General features: G+C 46.9%; 1 protein-coding gene across 1 annotated transcript in view; it reads right to left on the reverse strand.

Moving 5' to 3' along the window:
- The window catches only part of LOC137525178 (probable hydrolase PNKD), a 137,244-nt gene that overhangs the window by 28,735 nt on the left and 91,010 nt on the right, over positions 1-17,499 (reverse strand). The window contains exon 4 of the mRNA XM_068246071.1: positions 2,681-2,739. Coding sequence (XP_068102172.1) covers positions 2,681-2,739 — 59 coding nt within the window. The remainder of the gene's footprint in view (positions 1-2,680; positions 2,740-17,499) is intronic.

The raw sequence follows: 17,499 nt of genomic DNA on the forward strand, positions 1-17,499 counted from the left end.
CTACTTTTTGATACTTTTTAAAGCGGTATCGTCACCATAAAAATCAAATTTCAACAGCAACTGGTCTGAGTGTATTAAGTGATAAAGATGCTAATCCTGCATTCCAAACTTGCTAAACTTTTTCTGCTGTTATGAGTTATTACATACTTAAGGAGCACTGGCCCTTTAGTAGTCGTGCCAAAGAATTGCATGCTGGGGGTTCTTTTTATCTATAATCTATTCCTCCTCTTCCCTTTATTTCCCTGCCAGCTCCTTATCTGAAACCTAATCCCCTACTCACTTGTGTTTACAAGCAAGGCTGAGGCGACTCAGCGATTGGAGGAGACAAGAATAAAGTAAAGGGCAGGAATGACATCACGAGTTAGCCTTAACTGTGGGCAAAAGACATGGCCCCCACCAGGAACAGAATTCTCTTCATTTACTATATAACATTCACTGAAATCAAAACGTGGACAGTACAATACATGTGTTATGTAAGTGGAACAAGTATTTATCTACTTATATATGTGGTTTTTTTCCCTGGCATAGTATGGCTGATCCTACTGCTTTAAGGTCCTTGTCTGTTCAATAAGATTCACTGGAAGCCCGTGTCAGCTGGGTTCCAATGCACAGATCAGCCCCCTTGCAGAAAATGGCCCTGGCCTATACTTATCAGACATAACAAAGACAGAGGCCTTTTTCTGCAGGGTGGCAGGGCAACACACTGGAACCCAGCAGATATGGGGCTCCGGTGATTCTTAAAATACAGATGACATACTGGGGCATTCTCGTTGGCAATGACAGGCCAAGATGGCCGACAGGGTAGAGTGTCAGCTTTCTGGCCAGGAGCTTTTTGTTCCCAAAAGCAGATGACATCTTAGTATAGTTTTAAAATTCCCAAGCCTTGGCAGTGATGAAATGTCTTTTATGTTACATACTGTATATTCTGGCGTATAAGACTTTTTACCCCTTGAAAATCTTCTTAAAAGTCAGGGGTCGTCTTATACGCCGGATGCCGGGTGATACACCCTATCCTGTTACCGCCTCTCAGATCTCGCTGCTGAGGACTGTAGTGAAGCGGCGCAGGTGCACATGTGCGAGATCTGAGAGGCAGAGGAGGAGGTAAATAGGATACAAGGGCGGAGCCAGAAGGGTGAAAGCGGCGTGTTTTATGGGCACAGCACAATCTATACTTTCATACCGCTCTGATAAACAGGGAGAGCTGACCAATCCACTTAGGGAGAGTTGACCAATCCAACCAGTCAATCGCCTGTATACTGTTATATACTGGCTTCCACATACAGTACAGCACCAGTATCTGTTTATACACCAGTATATGATTTAAAAAAAAAAAATTATTTGATGTGTGTTGGAAGAGGGATAGTCTTATACGGCGAGTATATCCCAAACGCTATATTTTAACTGGAAAAGTTGGGGGGGGGGGTCATCTTATACGCCGGAATATACGGTAATTTCAATCAACAAGATTGTTATATGCAAATTAGAGGAGTCGGAGTCAAGGAATCCTGAACGGAGGAGTCGGTGTTGGGATTATTATTATTATTTATTGTATTTATATAGCGCCAACATATTACGCAGCGCTGCACAATAGATAAAAGGGTTAACATACAAGGTAAGACATACAGGAAACTCACAACAAAACAAGATCATGCAAATGATTTGATAATACAGTGTCATAGGTCAAAATAGAGATTGTTCTAGTCCACAAGAGGGGTGATTGTCAGTAAGATTGCATAATCAAGCTGGAAACACTAAGGGAGAGGGCCCTGCCAGAGGCTTACAATCTAAAGGGTGGGGGTGGAGACAATAGGTGCATCTGTTGAGAGGGTGTCTAACAGAACATATTATGGTGCTGGTGTAGGGGGGGTATGCGAGCATGAAAGGGTGAGTGTTGAGAGCTTGTGTGAAGGTATTAAAAGTGGGGGCGAGTCTGGTGGCTGGAGGGAGCGATTTCCAGAGAGCAGCTAATTGCGGGTGGACCTGACATTCCAGAAGCCACAGGAAACAGGGAGCGAATGCCTAGGGGTAGGATGGATAGGAATAAGGTTATGCCAAGGGGGTGTGTGGGTAGAGTTTGGGGGAGGAAGGGAGGTGCATGGGGGTTGAGGGCCAAAAGGGAGTCTAAGGACAGAAGGGGAGAGGGTGCGGGGAAACAGAAGGGGAGAGGGTGCGGGGAAACAGAAGGGGGACAAGGTGTAGAAGGAGGTGGAGGTAGAGCATGTGGTGATGGGGGAGAGCGAGATGGGGAGGGAGATGGCTAGGAAATGGTGGAGGGGTAACAGGAGGGAACATTTTGTACTGATGGGATAAGGTAGGATGGGGTGTGGAGAGTGGAAGCATAGACAGGGGGACAGCAGTTAAACCAAAATGAGATAAATGTCACCAATGATGTGGCTGAAGGGGTTCAGCAAAGTTGCATTAGTAATCAATCTGGTAAGGAGAAGTCCACAGGAGATCAGCAGTGAAGTTTGCAGAACATCAATGATGGCAAAAAAAAAAAAATCCAGCTGTGTGTGATTGGTGGATGGGGTGTCTGGATGGTAATGAAGTAGCTTGGGATGAGTTTTGTACAGCCACAGCCCTGGTCAGCAATCTGCCACCTCCCCCACCTGAGATTTATGATAGGTGCAATCTAGCAGAGGTTATACAAGCAGTATACAGAGTCTGGGAAGGGACATACCAGTGTTTATGAGTACAAAGGATCGCTTCCAGAGTCGCACCTTCTCGCTCCAAGTAAGCCTGCAGGAAACAAAAATAAAAAGCAAATATAGAGTTATTGAAAGCAATAAGGCTTTTATGATTGTTGGACATGGGCTGCTTTGGAACGGCTCAGAATTCAGCAGTTGCTTTAATGCAATACAGACCATTTCTCTAGTATTTAAAGCAGACCTGACCTTAGAACTTTCTCTCTGCTCTAAAAGATAACCAACAGCATAATAACCTTTAAAGAAAAACATTTGTTACAGTTGATAGAAATCCTGCAATAAATCTGCAGTGGGTCTACTTCCTGCTTTCATGGAAGCAGACAAAGGGTTAACATCCTGTGTTTACATAATAGCTGTTTCCTGAGCTAACAGCTGAGAGATCAAATTACACTTGTGATTAGTCAAGAGGGAATTAGACAGGCTAAACTCTCTAAATACATACAGGGTGCATTCTCTTTGTTTCCCCTCTGTCCTGTACAAAACAGTTCAGTACACTTTAAAGGGTTGGCATACTTACAGGCGCTAAAAAAAATAAAAAATCTGTCCCTAATCAATAATGCAATATAACAAAGTGCTGCAGAAGATGTCAGTACTATATAAATACATAATAAAAATATGGTAAGACATTAGCTTATGAATATGGTAGGATTAGATTGTGAGCTCCCATGATGACGGACATGACTATGTACTCTGTAATGTGCTGCAGAAGATGTCAGTACTATATAAATACATAATATTATGGTAAGACATTAGCTTATGAATATGGTAGGATTAGATTGTGAGCTCCCATGATGACGGACATGACTATGTACTCTGTAAAGTGCTGCAGAAGATGTCAGTACTATATAAATACATAATAATATGGTAAGACATTAGCTTATGAATATGGTAGGATTAGATTGTGAGCTCCCATGATGACGGACATGACTATGTACTCTGTAAAGTGCTGCAAAAGATGTCAGTACTATATAAATACATAATAATAATAATATGGTAAGACATTAGCTTATGAATATGGTAGGATTAGATTGTGAGCTCCCATGATGACGGACATGACTATGTACTCTGTAAAGTGCTGCAAAAGATGTCAGTACTATATAAATACATAATAATAATAATATGGTAAGACATTAGCTTATGAATATGGTAGGATTAGATTGTGAGCTCCCATGATGACGGACATGACTATGTACTCTGTAAAGTGCTGCAGAAGATGTCAGTGTCATAATCATAATCAGGATCATGCGATACGGAAAAAAAAGCGGAGACTTTACATTCAGTATTGCTATCGCTTCTGAGCTATTTCCTGCTCTCAGAAGCAGTTTTCTGCTAGGAAATAGTTTTATGGCTGTAATTCCTTATCAGTGAGGTTTAGGCTATGGTTTGACTGACAGAAACTGTCACTTACATACCTGATATTTAACTCTTTCAGGCAGAGAATGAAAAAAAAAGGAACACAGCCTCGTTATTGGTGTGCTTGGCACTGTGCATACCCATGTCTATCTCATGTCACATGTCACCTCGGGTATCCTTTAAAAGCACCAGCAGTCATAAATACAGATGTGGACTGTCCTGTACTGGTTACAGGACACAAAATCTACAGATACAACAGCAGAGAATCATTTCCTCCAATTAAAGCACGGAAGAAGCCAAAATCAGTTCAAAACAAGGAGGCACAAACATCTCCTCCACAGACAATGGAAGGGGGGGGGGGGGGGTGGAGAGACAGAGCTGAGCTACCTAGATTCCCACTACTGCTTGAGATACAGAAGAGAGTGCTGTCCTACTAGGCCCACCTACAGAGCAGCAGCCCTGACCCACCCAACTACAAAGCCATGCTGCACAATGAAGGCCAAGAAAAGCTGTGTGCAAGTGAAAGAAGTGGTCAACTCTCTGCTCCCTCCAACCCCAGATACACAGGTCCTATCAAGAGCCCAGATAAAACCCACCACAGCCAAGAGCAAAGATAACTATGTGGATAAAAGGAAATAAAACAATCACAAAAGTTAATCAGTCCCTTCAGAGAGAATATAAAATTGCGTGCACTAGAGAAATGGCCGCCGGGAGACTTGGGTGCAGGATACAGCCGGTATATGGCTCACCCTGCTGTTGCACAAGTCCCAGGGGCGTTAATTACTATTCCCCCTCCAGGTCCATGTGGATGGTGGAGAATGATGTAATTAAGCTTCCAGCTATTGCTGGAACCAGAATTACAGTGTTTTAAAAGTAACTTCAGCTCCATCTTCTGAATGGCCCAAAAGCTGAAACTCTCAAGAGAGGAAAATCTTGAGCATCTACAAACAGTGCTCACAATCTCGAAATGGAGTCTGGGAGACACAGACAAGCGTACAAACCCAGGGAGGAGAGATTATGCCAACACTCTGAGCAAAAGACCCTCGAGGGCGACAATCACATCCTGCTGCACTGTCCCAAATATACTCCAACCAGGGACACCAACAGTACTACTGACAATCGCTGCACACTATGTCATAGCATGGCCATAGACAGAGGAGGAATCCACAGTGACAATTGCTGCACACTGTGGCACAGCATGCCACAGACTAAGGGGAGCATACGTAAACTCTAAGGCTGCTTTCACAGTGAGACGTTAAAGTCCCACATTACAGCAGCCAGTAACGCAGCCTAACTCACAGCACTGTAAAATCAATGTGCTGTTCACAGTGCCCACGTTGTGTTACATAGTAACGCAGCATGTTTAAACAAAGTGCTGCATGCTGTACGTTATACTGGGCTAAGCAGCGTTAGACTGTTTGCACATGCTCAGTAATGTTGGAGGAGGAGGTCTCCCCTCCTCCTCCGTGGCCAGCCACATGGCTAATTAATATTCACTGCACTGTGGAGACTCATGGTGAGCCTGTAGTGTTGTCCGGATCATGAACGAATCATTCATTTGATCCGGATCTTTGTGAGTCGAATCATCCAGATCATCACAATGAAAGATTCGGTTCACAGTGGATGTCTGTCTGGAAGAAACAGGAACATACAGAATGTACAGTGCAGGGAAAGTCCTGTCCTGTTAGTCATTTCACCCAGTCTGCTTCCCTAGTAAAATGATTTGAATGATTCGGTTCAAAGATCCGGATCTTTTCAATGATCCGATTCAAATGATCCGAATCCTTAAAAAGATCCGGACTTCCTATCACTAACCTGGAGCGGCTGCTTTGAGAGCTGCATAATGCTCCATACTCACGGGCAACATTTCTGGCCTGTCGCTAGCACACAGGAGCGTGTGCGCGACAGCTCGTCGCCAGGTCCCTCCGCATACACACGGCGGAGGGACCTGGCAACTGATGCGGCGGAAGCTGTCGCTGAAGTTCCTCCCCCCCCCCGGAAGCTCAGGGTATTCCCTGCTGGTTGCTGTCGCTAGTCCGCATACTCACGCGGACTAGTGACAGTTGCGGCGGCAACTGTCGCCGGGCGATTGACCGCGCCAATCGCCTGGCGACAGCAGCGACGGTTCGGGGTGCGCGCCCGTGCAACGCCTCATACTCACGGGCGGCGTGTTGCGGCGACAATTGTAGCCCGTGAGTATGGGCCATAACGCAGCTCAATCTGACGTCCAACTTCAACACCACCATGTGTTGCGTTAAGGCCACGTTATGCAACCATAACGTCCCCTAAAACGCAACGTCTTGGTGGGAGAGTAGCCTAAACCTAAAATTCCACAGACTGCTTACCTACTACACCTCTATGTGCCCTTTTCCACTAGCAATCGCTAGCGTTTGCGCTAAACACTGGCGATTCAGCAAAGTCCATTTTTTTCCCGGCAATTGCGATTTTGCTTTGCACTGCATAGCAAAATCGCAGTAATAATCGCTCCACGGCGCGATCGCGCTTTTGTAAAATTCGAATTGCGGTAGTGGAAATTACCTACCGCGATTCCTATGTCCTTTAGCAAACCCTAGCGATTTTAAAATCGCTAGCGATTTGTGATTTTGCAATTCAGCAATCGCCTCTAGTGGAAAAGGGCCCAACTCAGTTTTTCCGCAAATTCACCTTCCCTTTTTTTTATTCAATAACTCCAGAAGTATTTGTAAACATTGCCAAACATGTCAAATTGTTAGACTAGAACCGTCCACATTATTTCCTCATTTGCTCAGTTTCTACTGCCCGAAGTGGCATGGAATGCACAGCAGAGCCTAACGTCACAGCGAGCAATTTAATGATTCCAAAGTGCAAACCCTCATTTAACTCCAGGAATCAAATTGCAGCTGTGGTGAAACATTCCTTCTTTCACCTAAGGAATATTGCAAAAATTAAGCACCTCATTCCTTCAGAGGATGTTCCAACCCTAGTTCACGCCTTCATCACATAACGGCTGGACTATAGCAATGCCCTCTATGCAGGCCCTCCAAATAAAGACCTGCACTGCCTGCAGCTAGTACAGAATACTGCTGCAAGACTGCCAACAAGCCAGCCCTGCCTTTGCCACATCACACCAATCCTTCGCTCACTACACTGGCCACCCATAAAATGGAGAATCCTTTTCAAAACTGGCATGCTAATATTCAGGGCTGTGGTGTCGGAGTCAAGGAGTCGGAGCAAATTTGGGTACATTGAGTCAGAGGTTTCATAAATGGAGGAGTCTGATGATTTTTGTACCAAATCCACAGCCCTGGTAAGTATTTGACTAAGGAGTCAGAGTCAAGGAGTCTGAGTCGGAGCCAATTAGGGTACCCGAGTCAGAGTCGATGGTTTCATAATCTGAGGACTCTGAGTCGTAAGATTTTTGTTCCGACTCCACAGCCCTGCTATTCAAATCTATTCACGACCTAGGCCCCGTATACCTGAAGGATTTGTTGCAACTGCATCACACCTCCCATGACCTCAGATCACAAGGATCCAATCACTTGACCACCCCCAGAGTCCAACTAGAAACCTTTGGAGCCAGAACTTTGTCATGCTGCCCCTAGCACATGGAATGCCTTCCCAATCTTAATCAAGACAGCTCCAACCCTGGACACATTTAAATCAAAACTGAAGAGCCACCTGTTTAGTCTGGCCTTTATGATCACATAACTTTTTCCCCTGTACACATCACTATGTACTGAGACAAGCTTATGCCCTTTTGGTCCTACGAAAGAAAAGTGCTTTACAATTGTTTTGTGGTTGTTACCGTCCTGGCCCAAATCCAACAGTTTGCTGCCGAAATATAGTCACTGGATGCAGAATGAGTGACAAGCAGAAATATTCCCTGAAGTCCCTGTAAAACGTGTACAGCAGCCCCCAGGCATTCATTAGCTGCCTGATTTTTGTATTTTCCCCTCTCCTCTTTCATCGCTGCCTCACTGCGGCCCCGGCCTGCTCCATTCATCTTCCCTTGCCTTTCATCTGCTGCTCAGTGGCAAGCCTCTTCCTGCTCTATCCAGCTCTGTGTTTATACTGATTAAACGCAAAGGATGAAGAATACAAAGCTGCAAGAATGGGCCCGGTCCCTTTGTGTCCCCCGTCCAAAAATAACAGGCCCTCGCTGAGAGCTGGGGTACCGCAGCGGAGATCAGAGGGCAGGAACAGCTCTGATCCCATTACAGATGTCCCGCTTCCTCCCTCTGCCTGAGACAATATCCAGATTACGGAACAACCGGAGGATAAATTTCATCAACCTTTCATGCAAGTATTCCGGGAATCCATAACAATATGCCGTATTGTCTCGCCAGATTACAGCGGCCCACAACTTCGGGGAAACGGCGTTCGAGGTATCTCGTAAGTCGGACAATCCCAGAACAGCAAAACATGGCTTAGAATGGATTAGGAGATGGAGAAAAGCATCCCTGTGAGGAACCAAAATGGGCTCTATTCACAATCATTTTCCGCATGCGGAAATGTACTTGCAGAAAATTCCGGACTGAAATAAGACCATATTGACATAGACAAAATTATACGCATGGTTATTTACCACATGTGTAAAAAGAGCAGTAAAAGTCCGCAAAAGTCCGTAATTCCCGCAAAAACTCAAAATTCACAAACAAAAAGGGGCGCATGATTTCTGATTTAACTACCGATTTTATATCACCTACTAGTACTTGGTGATATATTTTGCTTCCCATTGACTTAAATGGAGTCTGGAGCCTTGAGTGCTGTGTTTGCTGGACTTACATTTTTTTTGACAAGTTTTTTTATGCCATTTTTTTACACATCGTTTCCGCATGTTTACTATGTAGCTACGCATGTTTCCCCAATTTTTTTTATGCATTGTTCTTGCATGCAGAAAACATGCGGAAACAAAGTGGAAAAAATGCGGAAATTACTGCTGGCGGTAATATAGCGGTAAAAAAATCTCTGACCACATGTGTGATTGTGGTCACACAGGCGGTAAAAGACCAAATGGTTTTTAATTTGATCTGTGATGGTCCAATCAGCCAATCAAATGTTTTTAATTCCAGACGAAGAAATGATCAGTAAGGCCTGGTGCACACCAAAAACCGCTAGCAGATCCGCAAAATGCTAGCAGATTTTGAAACTTTTTTCTTATTTTTCTGTAGCGTTTCAGCCAGCATTTTGCGGTTTTGGGAAGGGTTTTTGGTGTAGTACATTTTATATATTGTTACAGTAAAGCTGTTACTGAACAGCTACTGTAACAAAAACGCCTGGAAAACTGCTCTGAACTGCCGTTTTTCAGAGCGGTTTGCGTTTTTCCTATACTTTACATTGGAGGCAGAAACGCCTCCGCAATCCAAAATCTGCAGCAGCCCGGGAGTATGCGTTTCTGCAAAACGCCTCCCGCTCTGGTGTGCACCAGCCCATTGAAATTCATTACCCAAGCGGATCCGCACCCGCAAGCGGATCGCAAACCGCAGCCAAACCGCTCTGGTGTGCACTAGGCCCAACTCCATTTTGCTTTTAAAAAAAACCTGATACTTTTAAAAATCAATAAGAAAAAAACAAGGCCAGTACTAGACCACCCCATTTCCAAAACATCAGGATGCGGTTCTGTGGTGAAGTATCTGGATTTGAAAAGAAAAAAAAAAAAAAAAGAATTCCGGATTCTGTACGTATTACAGCAGCACGAATCCGTAGTAAGAGTCTGAAAGCTAATCTGGCCTGCCTGCGGTTCATATCTATCACCCATTCAAGCACACTTGACCTTTTAGGCTAAAGTAAAGTTTTCTTATAGGAAGAGGAAGGCTTGTGGCAATATTACATCCCATCACCTTCCCATTCCCGCCTCTCCCCACCCCCTCACACCAGGGAAGAGGAGGGTGATAGGGAAGGAACATCCCCGCATGCCTGCCTCTTCCTGTCTGAAAATGTGACTTTCAGGATCACTATTGTGAAATAAATGTCAGCCTCCATATCCCTCTCTATTCAGGTGTCCTTTAAGTCAAAAGTCACATTATTCAAGGAGTGATTACAGGAACCAGAAGGAACGAGGGGAAGAACAGACAACGCACAAAGGTATGTGGATCCAGCATTATCCGAACTCTGTGCTTACCTTAGGTAGCTATATCTCAGCTCTGGTGTCCTTTAAAGAGACTCTGTATCAAAAAAAAAAAAAAGTTCCCCTAGGAGGGAGGGGGGGGGGGGATGGGTGGTTGAAGCCTCAGGGTCCCAATGAAGCTTCCCCCACCCCTGTAGCTGCAGGCAGTCCAGCGCTGGCTCCCCCGAAGCTTCCCGCAATCCTCCCCCGACAAGCCTGACAAGCGCTAATTTATCTACCTTTCATGGCTCCAGCGGGGGCGCTGTTGCGGCTTTCCCGCACGGAGAAAGGCGAAAATAGCCGATCTCCGTCGGGTCCGCTCTAGTGCGCAGGAGATTTGCGCCTGCGCAGTAGAGCGGCCCGACAGCGATCGGCTACTTCCGCCGATCACTGTGCGGAGAGCCGATACTGCGCCTGCGCTGGAGCCGGGGAGGTAAATATTTACATCACCGCCATTCCGGTAGGATTTTCGCCGCCGCCGTGGGACCGGGGAAAGCCTCGATAGGATCCGGAGGCTTCCCCGATCCGAGGAGAGTACCCCCCCAGGGGAGCTTTTCTTTGTTACAGGTTTTCTTTAACCTCCTTAGCAGAAACCACGAGCTAGACTCTGGGCGGAAAATTGCAGCTCAGAGCGGTAACCCCGAGCTACACTTGTGGTAGCTGCCGGGAAGTCCATGCAGATCATTGCGCAGAGTGGGCGATTTCACTCACCTCCCGGGCGATCCAGATGCTAGTGGCCATTCCTCTTCCTGTCCACGGAGGCTCTGCATCCCCCTGGTGAGATTGCAGACGATTGTCATGACGACAGGCGGTGATCTCACTATAGGGTTACAGTGCCACCCAGAGGACGGAGGGAGAACTGCAGCACTGGATCCCAGGGAGGTAAGTGCATGGGCTGCTGCAGGCCCTCTTGTGGTATGATTTTTTTTTTGTGCTTTTAGGGTGTAAAAGCACATTAAAAAAATTGTACTGCTTTTATACCCTAAAATCAGGAAGGAATCATACCGCCAGGGAGGTTAAAGTGGACCTGAACTCTTGCACAGGACAGAAGGAAAACAGAGAAATGCACCCTGTATGTATTTAGAGAGTTTAGCCTGTCTATTTCCCCCTCATCTGTGACTAATCACAAGTAGTAATTTGATCCCTCAGCTGTGTCAGCTGGCTGCCTCGACAGAGCAGCTAATTTGTAAACACAGGATGTTACCAATAGGTCTGCTTCCATGAAAGCAGGAAGGTAGACACACTGCAGATTTATTGCAGGATTTGTATCAGCTGTAACAAAGAAATGTTTTTCTGTAAAGGTTATTATGCTGTTGCTTATCTTTTAGGGCAGAGAGGAAGTTCTGAGTTCATGTCCGCTTTAAGACTTCTGGCGCATTACAAAATGAAAGCTGCCACAAAGGAGACTCTGAACTGTAATGTTAGATGATGATGCAATGGATGATATGTCTGTTTCACAATGACAGTTACTGATGTCCTCACTTGTCAAGTGTTGTCAGTTTGTTCCAGGAAGTGCTGATGTAACAGTGGTGATCCTACCCCTGCCCCAAAGACTTCACATCATCGTAGTATGGATACAGAGGCGCCAAAAAGGATAAGGCTTCTTGCACACCAAGACGTTGCGTTAGGTGCCACGTTAAGGTCGCATAACGTGCACCTAACACAACGTATGGTGCTGCAAGAGCCGACGGTAGAGTGAGCCGCGTTAGGCGGCTCGATTCCTATAATGTCTCCCAGAGTGGCGCTGATTGGCCAGCGGGACCACGTGATGCGGAGCGAGACACTCCGCATCACGTGGTCCCGCCGGCCAATCAGCGCCCGCCAGTGCAGTGAATATTAAGTAGCCATGTGCGCGGCTACTGTAGCTGGCTCTCCCCGCCTCCTCTCCGCCCCCCACTGCGCATGTGCAAACAGTCTAACGCGGCTATGGTCTCTCCAACGCCGTAGCATGCTGCACTTTGCGCAGAACGTGCAGCGTTACATGTAACGCAACGTGGGCTGTGTGAACAGCCCACTTGTGTTACATTGCTGTGCGTTGGGGGAGCGTTACAGGCGCACTAACGTGCGCCTGTAACGTCTTGGTGTGTAAGCAGCCTAAAAGTATCAAAAGAGTTTAAAACATGAGGAGGCAGTGGTGGACTTACCTCCTTAAAGAGTAACTGTCGGGCTGCAAAAGCTAATTTAAACCTCTATTCTCCTGTGTTAAACAGTTTAGAATGAAGCCAAAAAGGCAATACTGAAGTAAAAAATCCCTCTTACTTTGATTTTTGCTGAATAGTAATCCTCTTTATTTCCAAGCTCCTAAGGAGGCCGACAGGCCGCATAACAGATACTGCAGAGCATGCTGGGGCTGCTTCTTCTCCCCACTGCACTCCCTTGGTCCTCCCCTTCATTTCCCTATCCCGCCCTAAGGCTGCTTTCACAGTGAGAAGTTACAGGCTCATGTTACAGCAGCTTGTATCTTGCAGCCCAGCTCACAGCACTGAAAAATCAATGTGCTGTTCACAGTGCACATGTTCTGTTATGCTGGGTACACACATTGCGATTTCCAGCGCGATTCGCGGGATTGATTCCATCGATTCGATTATTTCCAATATGTTCGATCGTGTTTCGATGGATACAGCCGTCGATTATCGACGGCTGTATCCATCGAAACACGATCGAACATGTTGAAAATAATTGAATCGATGGAATGGATCCCACAAATCGCACAGGAAATCGCAACGTGTGTACCCAGCATATGATTATACTGCAGGAGTCTGGTATTGTTCCTAGCCACATGGCTAATTAATATTCACTGCACAGTAGTGTTGTCCGGATCATGAATGATTCGGATCTTTGATACAGATCTTTTTTGTGAGTCGAATCATCAGGAAGCAGGGTAAGGGAGGATATTACATCACAATTGGCTTCATACAAGACAGTCAAACATGGAACCTGCCATGAGCTGTCAGGAGCATCAATCTCTGCAAATACTATATAAAAATTCTGTGAAATCCAAACGTGGACAGTGAAATGCATATGTAATGTACAGTAAGTACAGCCAATATTTAGCTACTGATATATGTGTTTTTTTTCTCCGAGACCCTATACCTAACAGCTCCTCTTTAAAGCAGACACAAAAATTGCCAATGTGTTTGTCAAATAAAACAAGTTTATTTACTCCGGGGGACAATGCAATACGTTTTGCAGGTTTGACACCGCTTCATCAGGTAATAACAATGGAGCTCTCCCCTCACCCAGGCACCCCCTAATATCTGCACTCTCCTCTCCAGATATTAGAGCAGTGTGTCAGCAGCAGCAAGAGTAGAATAATGGACTCATCTCTGCCTTCCACGTTCCAGGCGTCCGAGTGCTGCGTGCCACTGGTCTCCACCTTCAATGCCGCTCACTGTGTTTCCCGCTAATCAGGAAGTACAGGAAGTACAGTGAGCGGCACTGAAGGCAGAGAAGACTTGTGGCACGCAGAGCTCCGACGCCTGGAACACGGAAGGAAGAAGTGAGTAAATTATTCCCCGCCCGCTGCCAGTGACTTGTGCTAATATCGTTCCAGGTCAACATCTGCAAGGAGTTTGTATGTTCTCCCCGTATCTGTATGGGTTTCCTCTAGGCATTCCGGTTTCCTCCCACATCCCAAAAACATACTGATAAGTTAAAGAGAACCCGAGGTGGGTTTGAAGAATATTATCTGCATACAGAGGATGGATCTGCCTATACAGCCCAACCTCTGTTGCTATCCCAAACCCCCCTAAGGTCCCCCTGCACTCTGCAATCCCTCATAAATCACAGCCACGCTGCTGACAAACAGCTTGTCAGAGCTGGCTGTGCTTATCTCTATAGTGTCAGTCTGCTGCTCTCCCCGCCTCCTGCAGAACTCCAGTCCCCGCCTGCATCCCTTCCCTCCCTGCTGATTGGAGGGAAGGGACGGGGGCAGGGACCGGAGCTATGCAGGAGGCGGGGGAGCAGCTGAGACTGACACTACAGATGTAAACACAGCCTCACAGCATGGCTGTGATTTATGAGGGATTGCAGAGTGCAGGGGGACCTTAGGGGGGTTTGGGATAGCAACAGAGGCTGGGCTGTATAGGCAGATCCAGCCTCTGTATGCAGATAACATTCTTCAAACCCACCTCGGGTTCTCTTTAATTGGCTTCCTCTTAATTTGGGCCTAGACTACGATACATACACTACACGATACATACATAGACATGACTATGGTAGGGATTAGATTGTGAGCACCTGAGGGACAGCTAAGTAACAAGGCAATATACTCTGTACAGCGCTGCTAAAGATGTCAGTGCTATATAAATACTGAATAACAATACAGGAAGGGGACCGCAGCGCAAGCACCATATACAACATTATCACTGGATATCCTCTAAGGGTCTCAGCGCAGGAACAGAGGGGCGTAAGAACATCTTGACTATCCAGAGGATTCCCCCTACTGAGGTAAGTATAACTTTCTCCCCCGCGCTTCAGGCGCCCTTTAAGGATGTAAATTTAAACAGTCGACACCATGGCACAGATGACTCCGGAACCAGACTGTAATAATTGAATAACTTGACTATGTTCCATTATGTTAGCTGAATCTGTTGGAAATAGGAACCAGATGGCCGTCTTTGCTAAGCAGAGATGAAGTGATTTATAGATGCACTTTTAATTTTTTTTTTTGTGTGGAATCTTCTATTTCTTACAAAAAATTAGCAGGTCAGTTTCTTAGGAGACACAAAGTGGGAGGAAGACAGGCCGACAGAGCTGGCCCAGGCAGGCTGACAGAGCAGGCAACCTGACAGAGCCAGAGCAACAGAGCCGGCACAGGCAGGATGACAGAGCAGGCAACCTGACAGAGCCAGAGCAACAGAGCCGGCACAGGCAGGATGACAGAGCAGGAAACCTGACAGAGCCAGAGCAACAGAGCCGGCACAGGCAGGATGACAGAGCAGGCAACCTGACAGAGCCAGAGCAACAGAGCCGGCACAGGCAGGATGACAGAGCAGGAAACCTGACAGAGCCAGAGCAACAGAGCCGGCACAGGCAGGATGACAGAGCAGGCAACCTGACAGAGCCAGAGCAACAGAGCCGGCACAGGCAGGATGACAGAGCAGGCAACCTGACAGAGCCAGAGCAACAGAGCCGGCACAGGCAGGATGACAGAGCAGGCAACCTGACAGAGCTAAAGCAGCAGAGCCAGATCCAGAGCGACAGAGCAAGCGCAGGCAGGCATCCTGACAGAGCCAGAGCGAGAGAGTCGGTGCAGGCAAGCCAACAGAGCAGGCAATCCGACAGAGCCAGCGCAGGCAGACCAACAGAGCAGGCAACCCGACAGAGGCAAAGCAACAGAGCCAGCGCAGGCAGGCCGACAGAGCCAGAGTGCCAGATCCAGAGCGACAGAGCAGGCGCAGGCAGGCCGACAGAGCAGGCAGCCTGACAGAGCCAGAGTGACAGAGCCAGAGCGACAAAGCCGATGCAGGCAGGGAGACAGAGCAGGCAGCCTGACAGAGCCGATGCAGGTAGGCCGACAAAGCAGGCAGGCCAACATTGCCATAGTGCCAGATCCAGAGCAACAGAGCAGGCAGCCCATCAGAGCAACAGGGCCGGTGCAGGCAAGAAGACAGAGCCAGAGTGCCAAATCCAGAGCGACAAAGCAGGCAGGCTGACAGAGCAGGCAGCCAGACAGAGCCAGTGCAGGTAGGCTGAGAGCAGAATGCCTACACCTAAAGGCTCGTATACACGACTAAAGTTGGCTGGGGCCTCAGCTGATTATCAAGCGTGTGTACAGCAACCCCAACCTCCAACCCATGAGCGATCCGCCAGGCGGATCAACTTAGGGCCTGTACACACTTTTGCGCTTGCGCTTTTAAATCGCAAGATCTTTTGAAAAATCATGAAAATCGTGAAGACCTGTACACACTGGTGTGATGCAATTTTTCTATTTAAAAAACGCATGGGATTTTAAGAACGCAGCGCAGCAGTGTGTACAGGCTCTTTTACACGTAAAGCATTGGTATGCGTTAATAGGTGTTCATACGTGTTTTTCCCATAGCAGTGCTTTGGGAAAGAGATTTCGGTTAAAACGCGTATAGTGGGAACTGTGCCATAGGGAAACATGGGCATTACTTTGACAATCAGTTTTCTTTCAGTTTTAACTGAGAGCAACTGATTAAAGGTGCGTACACACATGCGACTATAGTCGTTTGTAACGATCGTTCCCCGATCTTTACCAACGACGATCGTTACAAAAAACGAACCGACTATTAAGGCAAACGACGAACGAGCCAAATCGCTACAAAAGAAAGTTCTGTCTCGGCGGATTTTAACCAACGACGATCGTTTGCAAAAGTAGTACATTGTTGGAAACGGTCGTTCGTACTAGGCTTGACATGCGCATTTCACTATTTCTCTGTGAAACTTCTCATTTTTATGCGCAGGCGTAATAGTTGCTTTACGTGATGTAACGTTCGTTCTAACGATCAGATCGTTACACACCTTTTAAAACTATCTTTACTTAGGTCGTTCTTTCATCAATTAAAAGTTTGTTCGTCGTTCTCAACGAACGATCGTTGTCGCATGTGTGTACGTAGCATAAGTGTAAAAGGGGCCTTACTCGACGGGCGGCCATCTTCTTTGAAGACATGCGCTGCTCTGTTCTACCTCCGCCCCCGCATAGCAATAGAACGCGTCAGCTGACACGCGTCCGGTCTGGTGACTGAGCCACACCCCTCGCCATTTGGCTCAGTCAGGGACTTTATCGTGGCAGATTGCAGGAGAACGGAGGGGGCCGGTGTAATGTCTGATTGCGCTGCCCGGAAGCTCCATTCCACACTGAGTAGCACGCATGCTCAGTGTAAAGTGAATTATGCTGCTGTTGGTAAAATTATAAATATCTCCACTTCCACACATCATACACTCCTCAAATTTTCAGGGTAGGGAGAGGACCCCCCGAACGACCTCTATGCCAAATCGCAGCCCCCGAGACCCGCTGGTTCAGGAGATAGATTAGAGAAACCTATCTTGGGAACCAGCGGGTCTCGGGGGCTGCAATGTGGCATAGAGGTATTTCGATGGGGGGGGGGGGGGGGGGGGGGGAGTGTAGGATGTGAAGAAGCAGAGATATTTAGTATTTTACCATCAGCAGCATAATTAAAAAGGAACTGTGGCCGCACAGTCTCCTACTGCGCATGCGGGGCAGCGCAAATCCACAGGCAGCGTAATCAGACACTACACCGGACAGACACTGAGGAGAGGACAAGCTACAGGGGGCTGGAGGAAGAATAAACCCTTGTGACATCTTTGTCTCAGGTACACTTTAAGTCTCTAATGCTTGGAACACACGATGCCGTCCGATCGATGGGAACT

The sequence above is a fragment of the Hyperolius riggenbachi genome, chromosome 7 (genome assembly GCF_040937935.1).
Source record: "Hyperolius riggenbachi isolate aHypRig1 chromosome 7, aHypRig1.pri, whole genome shotgun sequence".
NCBI lineage: Eukaryota > Metazoa > Chordata > Amphibia > Anura > Hyperoliidae > Hyperolius > Hyperolius riggenbachi.